At 51.0% G+C, this 22,500-nt stretch overlaps 1 protein-coding gene across 1 annotated transcript in view; it reads right to left on the bottom strand.

Moving 5' to 3' along the window:
* Positions 1-22,500, bottom strand: part of robo2 (roundabout, axon guidance receptor, homolog 2 (Drosophila)) — a 255,867-nt gene that overhangs the window by 72,918 nt on the left and 160,449 nt on the right. The window contains 3 exon segments of the mRNA XM_060075994.1: positions 2,230-2,368; positions 2,900-3,020; positions 3,399-3,556. Of these exon segments, the coding sequence (XP_059931977.1) occupies positions 2,230-2,368; positions 2,900-3,020; positions 3,399-3,556 (418 nt within the window).

Here is a 22,500-nt window from a genome sequence, read left to right as displayed (position 1 = left end):
TGAATGCATTTTTCTAAATTTAAATGCATCTTACTTGATTATTACTAGAGTGTTTTTTAATGTGAGTCGCTGTGATGACTGCAGCTCTTCTCCGGGAGGGTTCCAATTCCTATCTTTCTGTCTATCTGTTCTACTTGTTAATAAAGAATGATTTTTTTATCGTTTCATTTTATTCACCAGCAGCAACCTCTGGTGAACTTCATGTCAAACGGGATGCCCAAGAGATGGCCTTCACATTAATACCAAAGAGACAGACAGCACTTTGAGCTAGGAGTACTGTTGTCTAGCAGTAACTGTGTCTAGCGGTGTGTGATATCAGTGAGGGTAAATAAGAACAAACAGGCTAAATGTCTGCAGGCGGGAAGGATTATCTCCCATGATCCTCTGCTGTGAAAGGCTGGAGCTCTCCTGTGCGCGTTGCGCCTTGTTCCTACGCTCACCTCAGCCATCCAGTCTGTTCCCCTCATCTCTGATTGCTTGCAGCATCCTGTATGTCTGTATCTGTCGACTGCTATTCCCTGTGTTCTCTCCCTTCACTCCAGTGTTCCTACCCCGGCCTGCTCCCCTGTCTGTCTGTCTGTCTGTCTGTCCGTCTGTCTGTCAGCTCCCACTGCCAGCTCCACTGTAAACTAACCGCCCCGCCTCAGCTCACTTTGTTTTTTATTATTTTGCACATCCCCTACTTATTAATTTCCTCACATACTGTGTTCTGTGTGTGTAACACTCTCAAGTCTGTGCATGTGTTTATCTATGTGTGCGTGCGTGTGTTTCTCTGTGTTTGTGCATCACTGGTGTGTGTATGTGTGTGAGTGGTGTGTGTTTGTGTACATCCTTGAGCATATCAATTTGTGTGTGTGCGCGTGTGTTTGTGTATGTATGTTTGCGCGTGTGTGTGGGTGGGTGTGTGAGTGTGTATGTGTGAGTGGTCCGCTTGGTTCTCAATGGTTAGAGTGTAGATAGTGTGTAGTGTGTGTGTGTGTGTGTGTGCGTGTTTGGGTGTGGGGGCTGTCAACAGTCTAATAGGGCCGTCGGAGGCCCCCTGGCAGTCAGGCCAGGTGGAAGCTGGCGTAATTAGTTATCCCTGGTCTGACGTTTGTGCATGTGTGTGTTTGTGTTTGTGTGTGTGTGTGTGTGTGTGTGTGTGTGTGTGTGTGTGTGTGTGTGTGTGTGTGTGTGTGTGTGTGTGTGTGTGTGTGTGTGTGTGTGTGTGTGTGTGTGTGTGTTCGTGCGTACATGGTATGCTGTGAACTATGATGCAGAGGATGGCCTACAGCCCCGACACATTCTACTTTTTGTGGCCTCAGGAGGACCATACACACACACACACACACACACACACACACACACACACACACACACACACACACACACGCACACACCTCCTACACACACATTATTAACTGGTGAATAATGGAGGTGGTTTGGCGAGGACAAGAGGGTAAGGATATTGTCTGAGAGCGTACCGTGACAGCGCTGACTGAGTAGACTTCTCAAACAGAGCAACCCTCGAAAGCCTCATTTTGTCCCCCATAAATCTCCATTTTAAAACATTAAGAGGCGCAGCAGTAGAGGGAGAGTTTAAGCAGTCCTCACTGTCTAGCAGACACATCTTTACTGAGAGAAAATCTCTTGGTACAGAAAGTCCTCTACAAAAAATAAGGAAATAGAGAAAGACTGATCACTTACTACTACTATTTAGTCATTTAGCAGAACACTCCCATGCAGAGTGACCTACAAGGATTTATTTTAGACATGTCTTTCATAGGCAGGTAGGGGTTAGCCCATCTGGGTCAGGCATGCCTACAGGAAGACTGTGTCGATTGGGGATGGAACACATCAAGTCAAACACCACACCTCTAGACCATCCTGCCTCTGTATATATATAGATATCATTCCTTCCCTCCTATAGATGCCCTCAGAGCTAGATAATGTATTGTTTTCCGATGCTATTCCCTACGTCCCTACCAATCAATCAACATGTCTGCGCCTGTTTTGTCATTGCTCCCGTAGGTAGTTATACTCCAGGAAGGATAGAATACAACATCTATACAATATAGAGCGCTATTCCTCAAGAAGCAAAGCACTGCATAATGAAGTCAAAAACAGTGACATGATTGAGTAAAAGTGCAAAGTACGACCGGTGACACGATGTAGACAAGACGCAAGAGACATCAGGACAACAAAGAGGGAATCCCGCCACCACGTTAGCGGTTAGCGTTAGCTGCCTACCTCCCGCGGGGCACGTCCACGTCGTCCTTGCGCCAGCGGACGTTGGGCTGGGGGTCGCCCTGCACCTGGCACCGGAAGTCCACCGTCTCATCCTCCAGGATGACCTGGTTGATGGGGCGACGCAGGAACGTGGGCCGCTCTGAACCGAGGAGAAGGAGAAGGAGTAGAGGGAGAAGGAGAAGGAGTAGGAGAAGAAGAAGAAGAGGAAGAAGAAGAAGAAGAAGAAGAAGAAGAAGAAGAAGAAGAAGAAGAAGATGAAGAAGATGAAGAAGAAGATGAAGGAGTAGAAGGAGAAGAAGAAGCAGAAGAAGATGATGAAGAAGAAGGAGGAGAAGAAGAAGGAGAAGAAGTAGAAGAAGAAGAATATAAGAAGGGAGAAGAGGAAAAAGAAACATTACATTACTCCATCATGTAATTTAGAGAGTTAGAATTCAACCGTGAACGCCTTGGCCAGGGGGATGTCTAGTTTAATGTGGCGTGGCTCTCGGCAAGCGGTTGCTGGTTGAAATCCTACACCTTAGAGGTAACCGATGGTAAAATTATACACCCTTGTGGGCCACGGAGAAGTGGAGCCAATGCGGAGAATATAGTCTTTTTTTTTCGTCCTTGTCTGTAGGGTCAACTGACAGAATGGGGGCGGTTACTAGGGACGGATTATTTTAGTTCTCACCGAACACGGTGACTTGTGCCGTCTCGCTGTCTCTCTCTCCCACCATGTTGCTCCCCACGCAGATGTACATCCCCGCGTCGCTCTTCCTCGTGTTGGAGATCATCAGCTTCCCTCCCCGGATCTGCGGAGGAAGCATGAACAACGGAAAGCATGACGCTTGCTCTTCAACTCAACCTCTTTCACATTCAGACGCCGGCTGGTCTGCATGGTAGGCATCTTCTAGAACCGGGGGGGGGGGGGGGGGGAGAGTAGGAAAAAACATCCTCCTCCCGGTGATTGAGTGAGTAAAATATCCTTGGCTGAAGGTAACGTTAAAGATTCTAATAAATGTATTGATAAAAAAGCATGCATTTATAATGATCAAAAATGTAACATTTAAAAATAAATCCCTCTCCCTTATAGGCTATTTTTAATCAACTTCAAGCCAATATTCTTTGGCTACTGCTCAATTTTATTTTGGGTTTACAAAACAAAAGCAAGCCGGGTGGCCGGCCCTCACCGTGATCCTCTCGTCGCGGTCGTCGATGCGCACTTTGTCCTTCTTCCAGAAGGTGGTGGGCTCGGGGTGGCCCCTGGGGGGCACGCACTCCAGGATGGCGGGCTCCCCCGCCGCCACCACCACATCAGTGGGGTTCTGCCTGAAGTCGTCCCGCAGCACTGGCAGAGGGAAGCAGGACGCAGACATTCAATGCACAGCGCAGACCTAACATTAGCACCAGCCGCGGCCTTATACTTAGAACCAGGGGGGGGGGGGGGGGGAATAGGCGGCCATTTTGCCAGATGTTGGACAACCCAACGCATGGACCTCTCAGTGTTTGGAGGCTGCACTTGAATAAAACGCTACTGTGTGTGATGGTGTATGTAAATGAGCAGGGCTGATGTGTGTTCGTCATCCAGGCTGCGTGCTGCATGAGGCGGGGGGGGGGGGGAACTAATTGGAGTTAATGGGGGTCCCTACGGAGGGGAGCAGAACAAACAGACAGAATGCCCCCAAGCCACGTGTCACTCACATGTGAGGGCGAGACACACACACACACACACACACACACGGGCAGAAGCCAGTGGGTGGTCTTCCAAACAACTGCTGGCTTGTATCTAACCAGCCCCCCCTCCCTAGGTAGGGTCTTTGTCACAGAGCCCCCCCCCCCCTACCACACACACACACACACACACACACACACACACACACACACACACACACACACACAAGCACACACACACACACAAGCACACACACACACACACACACACACACACACACACACACACACACACACACACACACACACACACACACACACACACCCTGCCCAGTGCAGCAGCCACAGTCACACCACCAGCTCATTATCAAAGTGGGCTACTGCCACTGTGCATGTATACCCACATGTGCACACACACACGCGCACGTAAACAGTCAGGAACAAATACACACTAGGGCGCAAACAGACACACACTGTACACAAATAACAAATGGTGCCACCAAACACTGCCTGCCTGGTGCATTGTGGGAAAACATGTACCGCACACCAGGTCGTGTGCGGTACATCAACTCAACTCAAATGCGCCTCACCTCTCAATAAGGGGTTAACATAGCGACAGGGAGGGGAACCCGCCACAGATCACCGGTTCACACAGAGCTCAAGTACAACAGGAGAACAAATCCGGGGGGTAAAATAAAAAACACTTAAGTATTGTCCGCTTCAACAGTGTGTCTATCCATGCAGAGGGCATGGAGTGTGTGCAGGTCCCCTGATTGGATAAAAGCCTGAGTGTGTGTGTTGGGGGGGGGGGGGGGCGTTGTGTTTGAGGAGGGATATATTAAGGGCACCACTACAGGTCGGTATGGAAATTGGACCCCAGTGCTGGGGAGAGATGGAGAGGGTCTCTGGATTATAGAGGGGATAACAGGTCCCCGCGCTCAGGGCTGCTCTCATCTCTCGCTCCCTCTCATCCCTCTCTCTCTCTCCCCCTCTCTCTCTACATGACGCAGTCTCGTTCTTCTCCCTCTCTCCCTGGCTCTCCTGTCCCTTTCTCTCTCGCTCTCTCCTCTCTCAGACGCATCTCTCTCTCTTTCTCTCCCTCTTTCTCGGGCGGAGTCTCTCTCCCTTTATTCCTGGTACAGCGCTCAGATGCATCTCCCTCTCTGTCTCTCCCTCTTTCTAAGGCAGAGAGCCACCCTCCCTCTCTCCCTGGACGCTCTCTCATCTCTCTGCCTCACACTCTCCCTCTGATCTCTTTCTCTCCCTCCACCACACAGTCTCTCTCTCATCTCTCCCTCCCTCTCTCTTGTTTTCCCTCTGTCTCCCCTCTCACCCCCTATCGCTCTCTGACACAGCCTCTCTCTCCTTCTCTCTTGACACATTTCCTCTCTCTCTCTCTCCTTCTTGTCTATCCGTCCCTCCGATCCTCCCTCCCTCCCTCCTTCCCTCCCTTCCTTGCTCCATGAAGCTTCACAGCTATTGTCTTGCTACTTATTTATTTATTTCCAGCAAAGGGAAAAGGGAAAAGGGAAAAGGGAAAAGGGGAAAGGGTTGGGTGGGGGAGAGGTGGGTTGGGGCGCATGGTGCTGAAGGAGAGCACAAGCTTTCAACCCAATTATCTTGGGATGCCATGGAGTACATACAAGGAGGACCTCTGTGTGACACGCATCCAAATGAAAGCTTTGCAAGGGCAGGGGGGAGAGAGGAGACAGAGAGATGGGAGGGGGGTGGGGGGTGAGAGAGCGAGAGAGAGAGAGAGAGAGAGAGAGAGAGAAAATGAAAGCTAAAGTGGGAGAGAGTGAGCTAGAGAAAGATACAGTGTAAGAGAGGTATAGAAAAATAAAGGGAGAGAAAGGGATGGAGAGAGGGAAAGGGGGGATATGAGAGGGAAGAAGAGAGAAGAGTGGGATGGAAGGGGAGCGAGGGAGGGATCAAAAGGTTGGATGGAGAGAGCAAATGTGGGAGGGAAAAGGAGAGAAACAAAACAAGAGCTGATTATCTCTCTCTCCATCTCCCTCGCTCTCCCTCTCGTGATGGGTTTGCCCCCTAATCAAACGAGCTAAGGTAATTAGTCAGCTCTGACGTTGGCAACCTCTTAGCTAGTACCATAGCAGCAGTCATCGCTAAGCTATTTATTTGCATCAAAAACGACAATCGGCTGTCGTCACAAACCCTGGGCCAGCTTGGATGTTATGCAGAGTGTTGTTTTCACGGCAGCGCTGGCTTTAATTGCTCCTTTCAAATCATCAGTGATTGTGGCCATTGTCTGAAACAACTTCCTTTCAAATGGGAAATGAAACAAGAGGAACGCTCATTAGTGGGGCCATTTCGGTCCTGGAACCTCTTGGTGTAATTGTGTTATGATGTTGTCGCACACTAGGTCAAAATCACGCACGCACAAGCACTATGTTATAGTACATATCCGATAAAGATTATGCTGTAGTATATTGTATACAATAAAGATATGTAATATATTCAATTCATTTCCGGGTGTGTGGGTATCTGATTGATATTGTAAAACATGAATAAACCCAGGGATAATTCAGGAAGGAGATGACTACTGACTGTGCTAGTCCCAGCCACTGATTTGAACGGACAGATGCAGTAGTTCAGAAAGATTCCACATCCAAAATCCACATCACGAAAAGGCAGAGAATTTGTATTATCTCAACTAATCCTTACAGAGTTAGATTATTTTGTCTGTTAAAAAGCACAACGCGGTTTAAAGCATTGTATCCCTGCTGCTATAGCTCTCTCGCAGACGATAGGTCGACAAACTCGTCGATAAAGTTTGTCGGCCTATCGGCTGCGAGAGAGGGATCTTTGGCTCCGACTCCCGGTCCCTGCGGGCATACGAGGCCTTGTTGGTAGACATACTTGAGGTAATTGCATTTCTATCCCCTTGAAACCCTCACGGCTCTCATATTCCTCCGCAGAAGGCGTCTGCTCGCATCCTGCGGAGCTCCGCCGGGCAAAACTCTCCTTCGCTGGCTTGACGCTTATTCATATTCCCTTTTTGAATAATTTATTTCCGAACGCTTTATTTATTTATTTCCTTACTTACTTAGCACTTTCACCCCCTTGGTGGCGAGCTTCTGCATCTGCCCGTCTGTCAGCCAGGGGCTAACTGAGGGAATCTGCCCGGGCTAGCGTTAATATATGCACTGGTGATGCGGAGTAATGAATACAGTTGGTCAATAAATTTGGTCCGAGTTCCACCGGAGAAGCGAGTTCATTTAGAAGCAGCCGGAACAGAAGTTACGGAGCACGGTTAATTGGCGGCGCTGGCTGGTTTAGCATCCAGTAAAACCCCCCGGCCAACCTTAAGGAGAGAGCGATGGAGTCGGGCAGCGGCCCTTTTGGAGCTGCCAGGGGCCCCAACAGCTGGAGCCTCCACGGGCCCCCGGCAGCTGGAGCCAGTCCTGGGGGGGGGGACACACGGGAGACGGAGAGCACCCTGCTTTGCAAACCAAATTTGGACCGCGTCTCCGGAGAGGCTACCGCCAGCAGCTATGCGTAGCAGGGGTCTGCCTTGTCCCTGGTGCGAGGGTCTCACCTGAGACACACGCAGACATACGGAACCCACCTCCCCAGGGCACTTGTCAGCACAGTCAACCCCCCAGTGGACGCACACTCCCCGAAGTCTGGCCTGCGTAGCGTTGTGCGACGGGACCAGGGGTGAGCAGAGATATTCGGATGGGAGCTTGGAGGTGTTGCCCTTTCCCCGGCCCGGCCAGGATATTATTCACCGTAAGGGGGGGCTGCCACGGCCTGTCGCCGAGATTAGTGGGGTCCTCGATGGCCGAGGCGTGCGGCTCGCTGCGTGCCGAGATAAGTGCGTGCGTTTTTTGCTTTGAGGGGTGGTGCCTCTCACACCGCCTTCACTACCGGCTGCTGAAACAACAGGTTGTTTTTCAGGGTGGGATTTTGAAAAACACACATACACAGCAATAACTCTGTACACTACTGGCACAGTGGCACACACACTCGCAGTGTTCTTGCAGACACACACATGCATTCACGAACACACACACACACTCACACACACACACACACAAACAGAAAATATCCGAACTAAATGCTCTTGCGATATACAAAGCTGCAGGGTATCTTTTTGTAATTCCGGAAATGTGGAACTTTATGGATGGAAATGTGTATTTGCGTGTGTGTGTGTGTGTGTGCGCATCTTTGTTTGGTAGCTATTACATTATGCCTCGCATTTTTATTGCAGTGAAACGACCCCTTCCTGAGCCTACATATATATATATATATATATATATATATATGGTGGCGGTCCCGAGCTCAGACAGTCCCAGAGAGATTACAGCAGCTAAAAGCCCCTGGCCATACCCCACCACGCGACCCCACTGCCTCCCATCCACATTCTGATTAAAAAATAAACCATGCACAAAAACACACACACACACACACACAGCCACTCTCTCTACAGGAGAGTCACGGATTTCCAAGAGCTCGCGATTCTTTCAAGTGCTTTCCCTGCTTCATTTGACAGCGTGATATTATTACATTGTAACCATTTCCAATCCCGCCTTCAGCGGATGAGAAAAGAAAGACTCGAGTACCTCCGCGCTGTTCCCATTGGTGGCTTGTATTACTGCCGTAGCTGCAGGCAGAAGGAGCATTAGCCAGCCATCCCCCCCTCCGTGTATTTATGGAGCCCTTATTTAGCCCGGTTTAGGCTCGCTGGATATCAAATGCTAGCAAACAACGGATGGGAGCTGGTCTCCGGGGGGGGAAGTGCCACCAGACCCAGGCCCCAAACCCATGACCTTCTGGGCTGTCAGGCGGAAGACTCTTGAGAACTCGCAAGTTCATTTTCTGATTCCATCTGTAGATTGGCGGAGTTTCAGTTCACGACGAAAAAGGCTTTAAGGAAGCATGGCTTCTTCCGAGGAAAGTATGGCATCCAAGACCGACACTGACTGAATAACGATGTTAAAAAGTGATACTTTTCCCGTTTTTTGCTTTACTTCCAACCGGATTCAGCCAGAGTGAAGAGAACATGAGCATACCCCTGATTGGCGGGCTTTTTTCTTAACACCAAAAGGATGGAGTCATAGTTGGAAATCCTTTGCTTGCCGGCCAAGGCCAGAGTGATATTCACTGTGAAACTCTGAGGTAAATAAAAATCAGGGTTGAGCTCACAAGGCCAGTCAGGCAGGCACTAAGCCCCGAAAATATACCCGCACCATCGCATTACTGAGTGTCCAATTGACTGGTTGGAGCTGATTCCCTCGTTGTGACGGCAGACATCCACAATATTATGATAATATTATTATTAATAATGATATAAACCTCTCCCCGGCACTACAGCGGGATAACCTCTGTCTGCCAACCAGATGCAGAAATTAGCCCTTCAACCTGACCATGCAGACAGCCAACAGGTTCACGCTGTTCCCCCCATAACCTCCTCCCTCCCCACCCCCCCCTAACCAGGGTCGAAGGTCAGACGGAGGGAACAGCTGCATCAATATGGCAGCCTGGCAGTGCCCAGGGCCCACTGAGGACCAGGGAGAGGCCGGCACCATTAGCACAACTCATCCATATCCTCCCCACATCCTCTTTCCCTCCCTCCCTCCTTCCTATCTGACTCTGTCTCTCTCTCTCCATCCCCCCTGCTGTCATAGGAGACTCCCTCTCTCTCTTCTATCTCTCTCTCTCTTCTCTCTCGGCCTATCTTGATCTACCTCTCTCTCTCCTGCGGGTTGATGACCTCTACTTCCCACATGATATCAAGTGCCGTCCCAACACAAGGCAACTCCCACTCTCTCCCAAGGCCCCCTTATCAGTGCTCTCTCCCACTCTCTCTCTCTCTCTCTCTCCCACTCTCTCTCTCTCTCTATCTCTCTCTCTCTCTCTCTCTCTCTCTCTCTCTCTCTCTCCCACTCTCTCTCCCTCTCTCTCTCTCTCTCTCTCTCTCTCTCTCTCTCTCTCTCTCTCTCTCTCTCTCTCTCTCTCTCTCTCTCTCTCCCACTCTCTCTCCCACTCTCTCTCTCTCTCTCTCTCTCTCTCCCTCTCCCTCTCCCTCTCTCTCTCTCTCTCTACAACATGCTGATGCTCGCCCGGCCGGCGGCTCCTGCAAAGGAAGTCGCACACACGCACGTCCTATCATGCGCGGCAAACCAGCACAGCGTGGCCACGCTAGCCGTGACGATAGCATCTCCTCCACCCCTCCCTCCCCCCCCTCTATCTCCCCCCTACATCCAGAGCCATGGGATTGCAAATGACGCTGTCACCTCCGCCGATAAGACACCTGGAAGTGGGGTATAGAGTGGTGGGAGGGTGAGGTGGGGGTAGGGAAGGGGAGACGAGGCCCGGGCGGCGGTGCTGAGCTAGGCGATAGTGCCGGTGAGAATGGGGGGGGGGGGGAGAAGACACAGCTGGTGAGATCATGATATGTGCATCTTTAATGGATCCGCTCCAGTTCAAATAAAGGAGACATTATCTGCGTGTGTGCATGTTTGTGGGTTATGTGTGTGTGTGTGTGCGCATGTGTGCGAGCGTTGCTCCGGTAATGGCTGCAGAGCAGAATGGAGTTGGGGTAGGGGGGGTAGGGGGGGTGGGGGGGCGGGGTTGGAGAGAGCGCAGGGGAGCAGGGGGTGTATGTACCGAGCGAGGGCTGTGTGTGCTGAAGGTCAAACTTTTCGAGGTGATGAAGAACAGCAGGGTGTTGATTAAGGGGAAGCAGGGGTGGGCGGGGCTTAGCCAGGGCAGCAGGGGTGGGCGGGGCTTAGGCGGAGCAGAGCTACTGGGGCCATATGCTCCACATTCCATCACACAGGCGGTGGTGTTGGTGGTGGTGGCTGGGGGTGGTGGTGGTGGTGTGGGGTTGGTGGTTATGACCTCGATTCTTCTACCTCTTAAAGAAATCTACCTCTTAAATCTACCTCTTAAATCTACCTCTTAAAGAAATACGCTGATTGAAACCACGAGACCCCTTCATATTTCACACAGCGAAACCTTAATTGGTCCTAACGAGTCCCCCCCCCCCCCCCCCCCCTTCCGGTCACAAGGTAATGACAGGAAGTGGATGGCAGGGGATTCATGCCGGCCAAGAACCAGGAAGAGAAACGTGTTGGTGTCGCCACCGTAAAACAATATAATTAACTCTTAATGAACCACTCATCATTACACACATGCTTCCGCACCCACCCAAACACGTGCATGCGTAATAGACACACACGCACATGCAAACACACACACACACACACACACACACGCACAAACACACACAAGTAGGCGCACAAAGATTCATTTAGCCTAATCCATGCTTTATGTTAATGTACAGCTCATTAAAATGTTAGTTAAAAACTCATTAAAATTCACTCGGAGAAGTAATGGCTTCATTACTGTAATACGGTGCAAAGCAAAGGAAAGACAAGGAAGGGCGAGGCGGGGGGAGGGGGGTGAGAGAGGGAGCAGGGCGAACGACAGCTTTCTAATCACTTAATTGTGTCTCAAAACGAAGACATTAGCATAATAAATAATGACGCGGCGCACTCCCGGCTTCATCCTCTCCTGTTACGCGCCGCGCAGCAATTAGCCACCGCCACAAGTACGCACGCATTCCCGCTTCAAATGGGTCCTAGGCTCACTCTAGTTCTCACTCTTATGTGTAATTTGTGTGTGTGTGTGTGTTCATGCATGTGTGAGAGTATGGATGCATGTCTGTGTGTGTGTGTGTGTGTGTGTGTGTGTGTGTGTGTGTGTGTGTGTGTGTGTGTTGACGAAGAGTGTGTGTGACTGTATGTGTGGACGTGTGTGCGTGTGTGTGTGTGTGTACACATGCGTGTGGGAGACTATGGACATGTCTGTGTTTGTGTGTGTGCCTGTTAACGAAGAGTGGCTATGCGGGTGCGGCTCTATGTGTGTGTGTGACTGTGTGCGGGTGTGACTGCAGGTGTTTACGGGACGGTCCGTGTGTGAGCATGCGCGTACTGTACATGTGACTTGGCAGAAGTGCGGCATAGGGCGGGGCGTGCTGCCGCTGAGACTGCAGCGGCGCTGATACTGCCGAACAATGGGTCTCCGGGTCTCTGCGGCTGCCCCGATAAGACACAGCGGCCCACTGCCGGTGGACCACGGCCCTGAGTCAAGCCTCCACATACAGCCAGGCAGGAGTGGAGAGGGGCGAGGGGAGAGGGGAGAGGGGAGAGGGGAGAGGGGAGAGGGGAGAGGGGAGGGAAGGTGCGCTGGTGGGTGGGTGATGTCCACTGGAGTGGGATTGATTTCCCGCCAATTGCACCAGCCAGACAGAGGCAGCCAGGCGTCCAATTTGAGCAGGTGAATCCGCTCAGCCCGATGGGTAACAAATAGACAGTGGAGAGGAGAGGCAGGGGGGGGGGGGGGGGGGGGGGGGAGGAGGAGGAAGGGAGAAGAGGGGAGAGGAGAGGGGAGGGGAGAGGAGAAGAGTGGAAGGGAAAGGAAGAGAGGGAAGGAGAGGAAAGGGGAATGGAGAGGAGAAGAAGAAAGGAGAGGAGAGAGGAGGGGAAAGAAGAGAGGAAAAGGGGGAGGAGAGGAGAGACAAGAAAACGGGAGGGGTAAAGTAGAGGGGATAAAGGATAACAGGAGAAAAGGGAGGACAGTAAAGAAAAGGGAAGGAGAGGACAGTACAGGAGAGGAGACAACAGGGGGGGAGAGGAGTGAGGACAGTAAAGAAAAGGGAAGGAGAGGACAGTACAGGAGAGGAGACAACAGGGGGGGGAGGAGTGAGGACAGTAAAGAAAAGGGAAGGGAAGGAGAGGACAGTATAGGAGAGGAAGAGGAGCAGGAGGAAGAGGAGGAGAGGAGAAGGCACAGCATGAAGGCAGTGTCTTCCCCCCCCTGAGACACTGTTCTCTGTGATACCATCTCCATCCTATCCAGGCTGGGATAAGGGACATTGGAGCGGCGGTGTGTGAGTTATATTATTATGGGCTGCATGGCTGCCAAGGCCAGAGCTGAACGGCTGAGTGGGCATGTTGAGAAGTGTATCGCATGGTTTCAGTTAGGACACAGCTGAGAGAATGGCTCTTGCCCTGCCTGTCTACCGCTGGGAGTATTGATTCTTATCAGGAATAGCTCTGGAGAAACAAGTTGGCCACACTACACTGCTTCTGCTGCTGCTGCCCGTGGGTTTTAAATCTTTCCTGCCGGGCCAGGATGTAAATTTAGAGCGCAGCGGTCACTGTGAGCCTCCTGGCTGGGGAAGGCTTAGGCACGCTTGCCACTTTGAATTAGCAGCGGCCTCTGCTTTGGAAGTGGGCTTAAATAGGCCGGGCCCTCGTAAAGTCTGGGATCCTCCAGGACTCCCAACAAAGTACTGGTTACTGATGCGGCACTCGACCCCATAGTTCTGTGGACTGAAAGCTAATCAGTTAAAAAGCATTGTGGAAAATGCTCTAGTAAAACGACTTTAGTTTCCTCTTGGTGTAAACATGAGGTTATTTAACTGAATACGTTATATGTTCAGTGCACTTCCCATTCTGAACACATTTCTTTTGTATCACTGTTTTAAATATGTTAACATATAACATTCGGTATTAAAGCGCGGCCCAACTGTCTCTGACTGCACTATTCCTAGCCTAGCTACAGAGCTAGCAGCTCTCGTGTTTCGTGCGGTGGTGGCGTGTGTGTGTTCGCGCCCGGCCCTAATGACATTGAGGATGTGACCTTCCGCTGGGGAAGATAATCCCCAGGATGCTGCAGCTGAACTGTGGCCAGCCTGAGAGCATATTGCCATCCCTGAGAGACCGACACACACGTGCGCGCGCACACACACGCATACACACACACACACAAGGACACACACACACAGGTGTATTTATGCACACAAAGACAAGCTCCCCACAAGTCAACAAAAAAGCACATTGCTCACACACACACACACACACACACACACACACACAAGCACACACTCACACATACCCTGTGAGCTACAAAAAATGGAAGACACTAATAAATAAATTCAAATTTGTACACTCTCACCAGCTTATTTGGCCGTCTTGCATTGAAGCAGCCCCCCTCCCACCCCCATCTCCCCATCTCCCCAGTCCTTGTTCTGGGAAGTCGAGTCTCCACCAAATCTTTGTATAATCTTTAATAGCTTCCCCCCCCCCGCCCCCAACCCTCCCCCCTCCCTCAACACCAGCCTATTTGAAGGGGCTGCTCCTCGGCTTGCTTTATGGGTTGGGATGGGATGGGGGGGGTGGGGGGGGAATAATTGGATTGGCAGTAACGGCGGGCAGGCAGCCGTTTGCAGCGTGTAAAAGGTGTCAGTCTGCGGCGAGGCCCCCCGTTTTAATTAAGCTCTCGGCTGGAGATGAGCAGCTTTTATCTGCCGGGGGTTGATGAGCTGCGTGTGTAGCCGCACCTCGCGCCGCACAGCGCGGGCCGGTCGGCGTGACGACGGAGGGTGGGGATGGATGGACGGATGGACGGACGGAAGGATGGACGGACGGACGGAAGGATGGACGGACGGATGGAAGGACGAACGGACGGACGGACGGATGGAAGGATGGATGGACAGAAGGACGGATGGACGGAAGACAAAGGGATAACCACAGAAGACGTGTGTGTGTGTGTGCACGTGTGTGTGTGTGTGTGTGTGTGTGTGTGTGTGTGTGTGTGTGTGTGTGTGTGTGTGTGTGGGGAGGGGGGGGTCAGTGCTGTGACCCAGCTTTGAAGGGTTGATATCATGGCACCAGGTGTGAGTGTGATTAGCCATTACAAGCTGTCTGAAAATCTGCCTTTTCCTGTGTTTTAGTGCCATCAAAAGTGGGCGTGTCCTACCTAGATGCAATACGGATCAGTCGACCAGCCTACCCAGTGAACTGTAGCCAATGTTGCTTATCTATCCATTATACATCGAGGTGGACACTCCCACTTTTGATGTCACTAAAACACATTCATGTGTGTTTTACTACATGTGGCGGATGCTTTAGACAGGTTTGTGTGTGGCATTATGATTAGGTGTTAAAAGCCACTACACTTAAAGCCACTAAACAGTCTTTGGCAACGCGGTGATAGGTTGCAGGGAGGACTATGAGGTTTGTCTGACCTGTGGAAGGAATCGTGTCTCGGGGTATGGTGGTGTGGGTTGAATGGAGGGTCATGGTGTGCTGGTGTGAGGGTATGGAGGGTCAGGGTGTGCTGGTGTGAGGGAATGGAGGGTCATGGTGTGCTGGTGTGAGGGTATGGAGGGTCAGGGTATGTTGGTGTGAGGGTATGGAGGGTCAGGGTATGTTGGTGTGAGGGTATGGAGGGTCAGGGTATGTTGGTGTGAGGGTATGGAGGGTCAGGGTGTGCTGGTGTGAGGGAATGGAGGGTCATGGTGTGCTGGTGTGAGGGAATGGAGGGTCAGGGTATGTTGGTGTGAGGGAATGGAGGGTCATGGTGTGCTGGTGTGGGTGGTATGGAGGGTCAGGGTATGTTGGTGTGAGGGTATGGAGGGTCAGGGTATGTTGGTGTGAGGGTATGGAGGGTCAGGGTATGTTGGTGTGAGGGTATGGAGGGTCAGGGTATGTTGGTGTGAGGGAATGGAGGGTCAGGGTATGTTGGTGTGAGGGAATGGAGGGTCATGGTGTGCTGGTGTGAGGGAATGGAGGGTCAGGGTAGGCTATGCCGTTCTGAATGGTGGCTGAGCAGTGGCACGGGGACAAGGAGGGAAGGAAGAAGCAGAGGAAGAGGAGAGGAGGAGAAGGATGAGGAAAGGAGAAGAGGAGTAGAAGAGGAGGAGAAGAAGGAGAGGAGGAGAGGAGGAGAGGAGGCAGGGGTGTTGAATCCCAGGCAGCCGATATGCTGGGGCATTAAAAAAAGATTTATTGATCACTTTATAGATCTGAGCCGTCGCGGGAGAGGGAAAAGAATTAAACTGGATGCAGAGACGACCTTTACAGCCTCTGGGTGGGCCCGTGTCTTTCTCCCGACCTCTCTCTCTCCTCCTTTCATTCTTCTGAGAGCGTTTGCGTGCATATTATATAACGTCGAGATGGAGACATGCCCAGCCCTGGAATGGATGTTTAGTATTATGCATGTATAAAAATAAAATGCTACCTAGTAAAATGCCCCCCCCCACATCCTTTTTACGGGGGAGCAATACACGGTATGTATGTGTGTCGGAGCGTGTTTGAATGCTGCACAAAACACCTAAATGCTCGGGAATAAATTGAAGCATTTGCTAGTGCCTGCTCAGCAAATCACTGCTACATTAGGTAGATCTAAGTACCAAACACTCTGCCCTCATGTATCACATACTCAAGAACACACATACAGGCACACAAGAGTACACACAGACACACAAACAGACACATACACATATGCAGACGCGCACACACACACACACACACACACACACACACACACACACACACACACACACACAGACAGACGCAGACACAAGCACAAATACAGACACTCACAAACACACGCACACATATAGACACTCACTTACATATACACAAAGATAAACACGCAACCTACTCAATGAGGGCTCAAAGGTGCACTTTAACAGAAATGGATGGAACAGCATCAGCCCGAGGATTGCAGAGACAGCATCAGTAATAATAAACTGATTACTTCACTCTCTCGCTCTCCTGCTCAGGTCTGTAGAAGTAGTTCTCCCTCACGCACGCACGCATGCACGCACGCACGCACACGCACACACACACGCACACGCACACACGCACACACACACACGCACACACACACACGCACACGCGCTTGCTGTTGTCAAGCAGATCTCTCCCTCCATAAGGTTGAAGGAGATAGTCGTCAGGACAACTGCATGTGACTTCACGTTGTTTAGCGTTTCGTTTTCTCACGTTGTCGTGACTAAAGCGTTTGACGGCCGTCACAGTTACTCCTGCCATCAGTCCTCCATGAAAGGGGAGGGCTCCGCGACGCCCATGGAATCCACCGGAAAAACACGGCCGCCCGTTCCCCGATTGCAATTTCATGTTCATCGAATCAAAGCACGGGTAATCGCGTTGGTTCCTCTGCGGTAATGCGCTGGCTGGCAGGGCAGGCACAGCGGAAAACCGACCTGCACGCAAACATGATGTAACGCTGTCTGCTTTAATGAGCGCCATCTCCTGACAGGACAGGGACTCAAGCCCCTGGACACCCCAGCCTTCTAATCAGGTCCTCTGGATCCATATGTAGAAACCCCTCAGGGAGCCGTGCTGTGTGTGTGTGTGTGTGTGTGTGTGCTTGTTTGTTTTGTTGTCTCTGTGAGCCTGTATGTGTATTGGTGTTGTTTGCATTGGAGCTGAAAATGTGTTAGCATGCTGGTGTGCTGATCAGTGGTCTGTATGTGTTTGCATAGTGTGTGTGTGCGTGTGTTTATCTTTGTGTTAGTGATTTTTGTGGGAATGTTTTGTGTACTTTTTTTGTGTGTGTGTGTTTTGCGTGTGTGTGGGTATGTTTTTACATTTTGTGTGTGCCTTGTGTGTGTGTGTGTGTGTGTGTGTGTGTGTGTGTGTGTGTGTGTGTGTGTGTGTGTGTGTGTGTGTGTGTGTGTGTGTGCGTGTGTGTGTGTGTGTTTACGTGTCGAGTGTTGAACACACAGCCGTACACTGTGTTCATATTATCATGCAAATGGGAAACAATCTGAAACACACTGCTGGCTGCTGTGTGCAGGATCAGTGCGCTATGTCTACCTCCCCCCTCTCCCTCCTCATCCTCACCCTCACCCCTGCCTCCTCCTCTCGCCTCCACGCTGTCTCTCCCTTCTACTGCTCCTTTTTTTATTCCTCACAATGGCTGTGTCTCTCGTCTCTCGTCCACACTGGGAGCCATTACTGTTTACTACCATCTCGACCTGCAGCCTTTATCAAATGACTCACAGGGATTCCAGGGGATTTGTGTCATTAAGGAGCAGGTAGGGGTTAGCTGATACCTCGTTGTTACACTCGTTTCTACACCACGACTGCAGACGTTTTGGGGTCCAGACTCAGAACCACACAACACACCAGCACCATAATCCATCCACCCTACCCCAGAGAAAACTGCAGCGCTCCACTGGACCATACACTGAATCGTACCCCAAATGTATCCCCTATATGTGCCCGTCCCTGCATGAGGCAGGGGACATGTTCCCTCCTCGGTGAGGTGAACCGTCTCGGCATAGGAACAAAGTTAATGAGGCAACTTGTAATCCAGGGCTAGTTGGACTTCCGTCAGCGGTATCGACTGCACTCTGTATCTGGGGTGCATGAGATATGGTTGCAGGGCACCCGTGACCTACATAGCTGGGGCAAGGACGAGGAAGAGGAGGCAGCACACGGTCCAGCGGCACACGGATCCCAGAGCCCAGAGCCTCTCCAGGGCACGGGAGTCTGCAGCGGAGAGACGGCACCGGTGTGTGTGGGTGCAAGTGTGTGTATGTGTGTGTGTGTGTTTGTCTGGGAGTGCATGTGTGTGGATGTGTGTGTGTGTTTGTGTGGGAGTGGATTTGTGTGTTTGTTTGTGCGTCAGTGTATGTGTGAGTACGGATGTATGTGTGTGTGTGTGTGTGTGTACGTGTGGGAGTGCATGTGTTTGTATGGGAGCGCATGTGTTTGTGTGTGTGTGTGTGTGTGTGTGCATGTTGGGGTGCATGTGTGTGTCTCTGTATGTGTATGCATGTGTGTGCCTGTGTGCATGCATGTGCTTTTATGTGTGTGCATGTGCGTGTGTATGTATGAGTCTTCATGTGTGTGTGTGTGAGTGTGTGTGTGAGGAGCGCACGTGCATGTGGAAATCTCTATTTCATCCTCCCATGCAGGGGGCCTGTTTATCTCTCCTCAGTCACTTCATATCAGCCCCGCGCTGCAATCTGGTTAGCGAGACCCCTCCACACATAGAACCGCCACCGACCGCCGCGCCACACCCGATCAATACCCGCTCTGATAACAATTAGCTAATAATTCAATGAGCTGGGACACACACACAAGCCCTGGGTCAGGGAGATAGCGGGGAGAGACGTGTGTGTGTGTGTGTTTGGCTGTGATCAGCTCTGCGTGTATCGTTTCAGTGATGTATTCGTGACGTTGATTGGCTTTACATGTGTCGTGTGGTCGGCGCGGAGGACAAGATAAAGTGAAGAGTTTACCACAACTGCATCCCGGCCACAGCGCCCATTACAGCCAGCGCTCCCATAATGGATAATGACTGGTCCACACACTGTGGTCGTAGACACGAGGGCCTTTTAATGCACTCAGATACCGACGGCACGGCATGCTTAGCATGAGATAACCGCAGTTACTGCGACCGCCACAAAAACGAAAAACCTGACTAACAATGAGCAAATAAAGGGGATTGATAAAAGTAATCGAATAATAAATCACGGCGATAATAACAACCGCTGACATGGCCTTAGCCATCAGTTATCGGATCAAAGGTGGAGTGTTGTTTGCCATTTAAGGTAGACGGTACAAATTCTTTCTTTGATTCCTTCCAGGTCCCTGAAAGGTCATTCTGAGGCATTGACATTTGGAGCAGTGCCCCTCACGACAAGGCCGGCCGTCGGGGAGCTATTATGAGGACCTCAGTACTAGTGGGGACATTTAGCCGAATCCCCCGGTACTCAGGCACACACGGGCACACACACACACACACACACACACAGCAACATGAGCACAATCACCATCCTCCGCATGTGCACACATTCATCCACCAACATATATGAATTTAAATGCAAACACACAATGCAAACATGCCCACGAATGCAGTGTAGATCCTACACACACCTCACGTCAACGGTCTGAATGCAGACCGAGCCAGACATGATGTCCCCAGGTAATGGAACAGCATTGAGTCCCTGCGCTTGCTGCAAAACCTTATTAGTCCATGGGGGTTTATTATCAGTTTCAGATCAGCCTCCAATCACTCACACACACACACACACACACACACACACACACACACACACACACACACACACACACACACACACACACACACACACACACACACACACACACCGATAGGGTTGCCCCCTACTGGCTACACATAGTTCTGCAGGCAGCTGCGCGAGCAAGCCAGACTGTTTAGGGATGCAGAAAGCCACCACAGCCGTGTGTACGCAGGGTTAATGCGCTCCCCACCGGAGGTCAAGTCAAACTAAATGAACACAACTCTGCGGCTCCACTGGCAGAAACCAATTCAAAATGGTAAACAACTCAATTCGGTGCGTCAAAGCCCCAGCCACATTACAATCACGGCCTTACCCCGTCATTAGAATCCCATATCGTTAGGGAATACGTGCTAGCAGCCATCGCCATTCAGTGGGGCCAGTTAGGATGGCCGGAGCCCATGTGTCACCCAATTAAATCCTGTATTATGGGCTGTTTCCCGGCACAACCTTAGTGGCTTGTAGAGTCTAGAGAGATAGCTTTTTTTGTCTCACTCTCTCTGCTTCAAACGCCTGGGAGCGGCAGAACGACGTGCTGGCAGGCGGTGTCACCACACGGGTGTCATCCACATCTTCAAACACCTCCATCTTCCCAGAGGACACATCGAAAAAGAAATGGAGGGAAAGAGAGAGAGAGATACAGACAAAGAGAGGTTGAGATAGAGAGAGAGAGAGAGAGAGAGAGAGAGAGAGAGAGAGAGAGAGAGAGAGAGAGAGAGAGAGAGAGAGAGAGAGAGAGAGAGAGAGAGAGAGAGAGAGAGAGAGAGAGAGAGAGAGAGACACATGGAGAGACAGAAAGAGAGAAAGTGGTGGCAGTGGCAGATACCTGCGTTCAGGCAGCAAACCGCCTCTGCCCCTCCCACCAACCCCCTACCCAGCCTCCTCTCTGTGGCTGTCAGGAGCAGCGTTTCCTCATGCATCCATGAGGCCTTGAAGGTGCTGTCAACATTTGACTGGGTTGGAAGATGGGGCTCGTTCGGTGTGCATGAGGAGGCGGAAGACGTGATGGGAGTGTGCATGTGTGTACCTTGTCTGTGTGTGTGTGTGTGTGTGTGTGTGTGTGTGTGTGTGTGTGTGTGTGTGTGTGTGTGTGTGTGTGTGTGTGTGTGCATTGATTTGAGACAATTATTTGATGGGTATTGAGTTCACTAATCAATTTGCATTTGCATTTAGCATTATTGAAGAACGAACGTCATTTAGAGTGACTTTCTCATTGGCTTTTTATTGACTCCTGTGCTGCTGTGGAGATGACCACACTCAGCAACCGTCAAAAACTAAAGTGCCATCAAGACAAGAGGTGGAGAGGGAAGGGCAGGGGGGCAGAGCAAGGGATAGCGGGAGAGAAAGAGAGAGAGAGAGGGGGACAAACCCAGAGAAAGGGACGAGGGAGTCTATCTCCTCCATATGTTTTTGACTCAAGTAATGAATGGAGTGAAAACCACAGAAGAAGCTCTGCAGTAATAGAAAACATACTGGAATGTGTGTTTGTGCAATACAGCGTGGAGGACTGCAAGAGGTTTTCAGATGAACAGAGATAACCCGACCCACACACATGGGACCGCCGCACAGAGCGCTACGGGGTACCGCGTGCCTCTCAACAGAGGGGCCAATCCCCCTTGGTCCCCACTCCTGGAAGAACACACATGTCTCTAAAAGGCCCGTTCTGAACCCGCCCTGATCTGCACTTTGTTTGGCGTTGGACTGCTTGATGAAACAGGAAGGATGGGAGAAGACTCGAGTTAATCTTGTTGTCATTACAGGCCTGGATCGAGGGGCTTGAGGCAATCAATCTCTTGTCCTCCCCCATGAATCAACAGGCGTGGACGAGATAGGCAGGCAGGCAGGGGGAGAGAGAGAGAGAGAGAGAGAGAGGGAGAGAGAGAGAGAGAGAGAGAGAGAGAGAGAGAGAGAGAGAGGAAGGGAATATATATGCAAACAAGAGGTAAAGAGGTCAGTTTGAGACATAGTCATGCCACAGATGCAACTCTGACCCCCCCCTGTTCTGCAGCTGTGGGGCAGCCCCAGTAGTTAACATTAGGTGCAGGGGGGAGTGATCACTACAGGTAATTATTGTGTGTTTCACATCAATATGACCCTGCGTTGCCACAGCCATTAATACGACGATTGGAAGAGGAGGAAGTGGTGATCCATGCTCTCCCACACGGTGGAGCAGAAGCTTTGGTCTCAGGTTCCGTAGCGTCCATTAAAAATACGATATAAACACAAACATTTAGCTTGAAAGGATTTTTTAATTTCTTTCTTTTCTCCCTTTTCTCAGATGTCACGTGATGATTACCATAATCAGTTCACGGCTGGCGACACATGGTAAACGCGCGTGCTATTAATGCAGGCAATTACATGGGCTAAATGCAAATGGAGGTGGCCGCTGTGCCGCGATCAATCCATCTTCCAGAGCCACGCCGCCACACAGGTCCAATCTCCTGTTTGCCATCGCACCCCTGACCCCCTGCTCATTACTATTCCCTCATTCATGTCCGAGCAGTTGAAGTGGTTAAACTTTCAATTCTGTACACACACACACACACACTCTCGAAATGGCCATCATACACCTGATCCACAGAAGGAGGTGAATGGAGAAGGAAGAGGAGAGTCGTATAAAATGACTTGACACACGGGGATTTCAAGTGACAAGGCTCCTTCAATGGTAATGGCTGCTACTCCACACCACTCCAGCCAGGGGCTCTCCAACCTCGCCCTCCTGCCGCAGG

Source organism: Gadus macrocephalus, chromosome 16 (genome assembly GCF_031168955.1).
Source record: "Gadus macrocephalus chromosome 16, ASM3116895v1".
In the NCBI taxonomy this organism is placed as follows: domain Eukaryota; kingdom Metazoa; phylum Chordata; class Actinopteri; order Gadiformes; family Gadidae; genus Gadus; species Gadus macrocephalus.
This window is presented reverse-complemented; position numbering and strand designations above follow the sequence as displayed.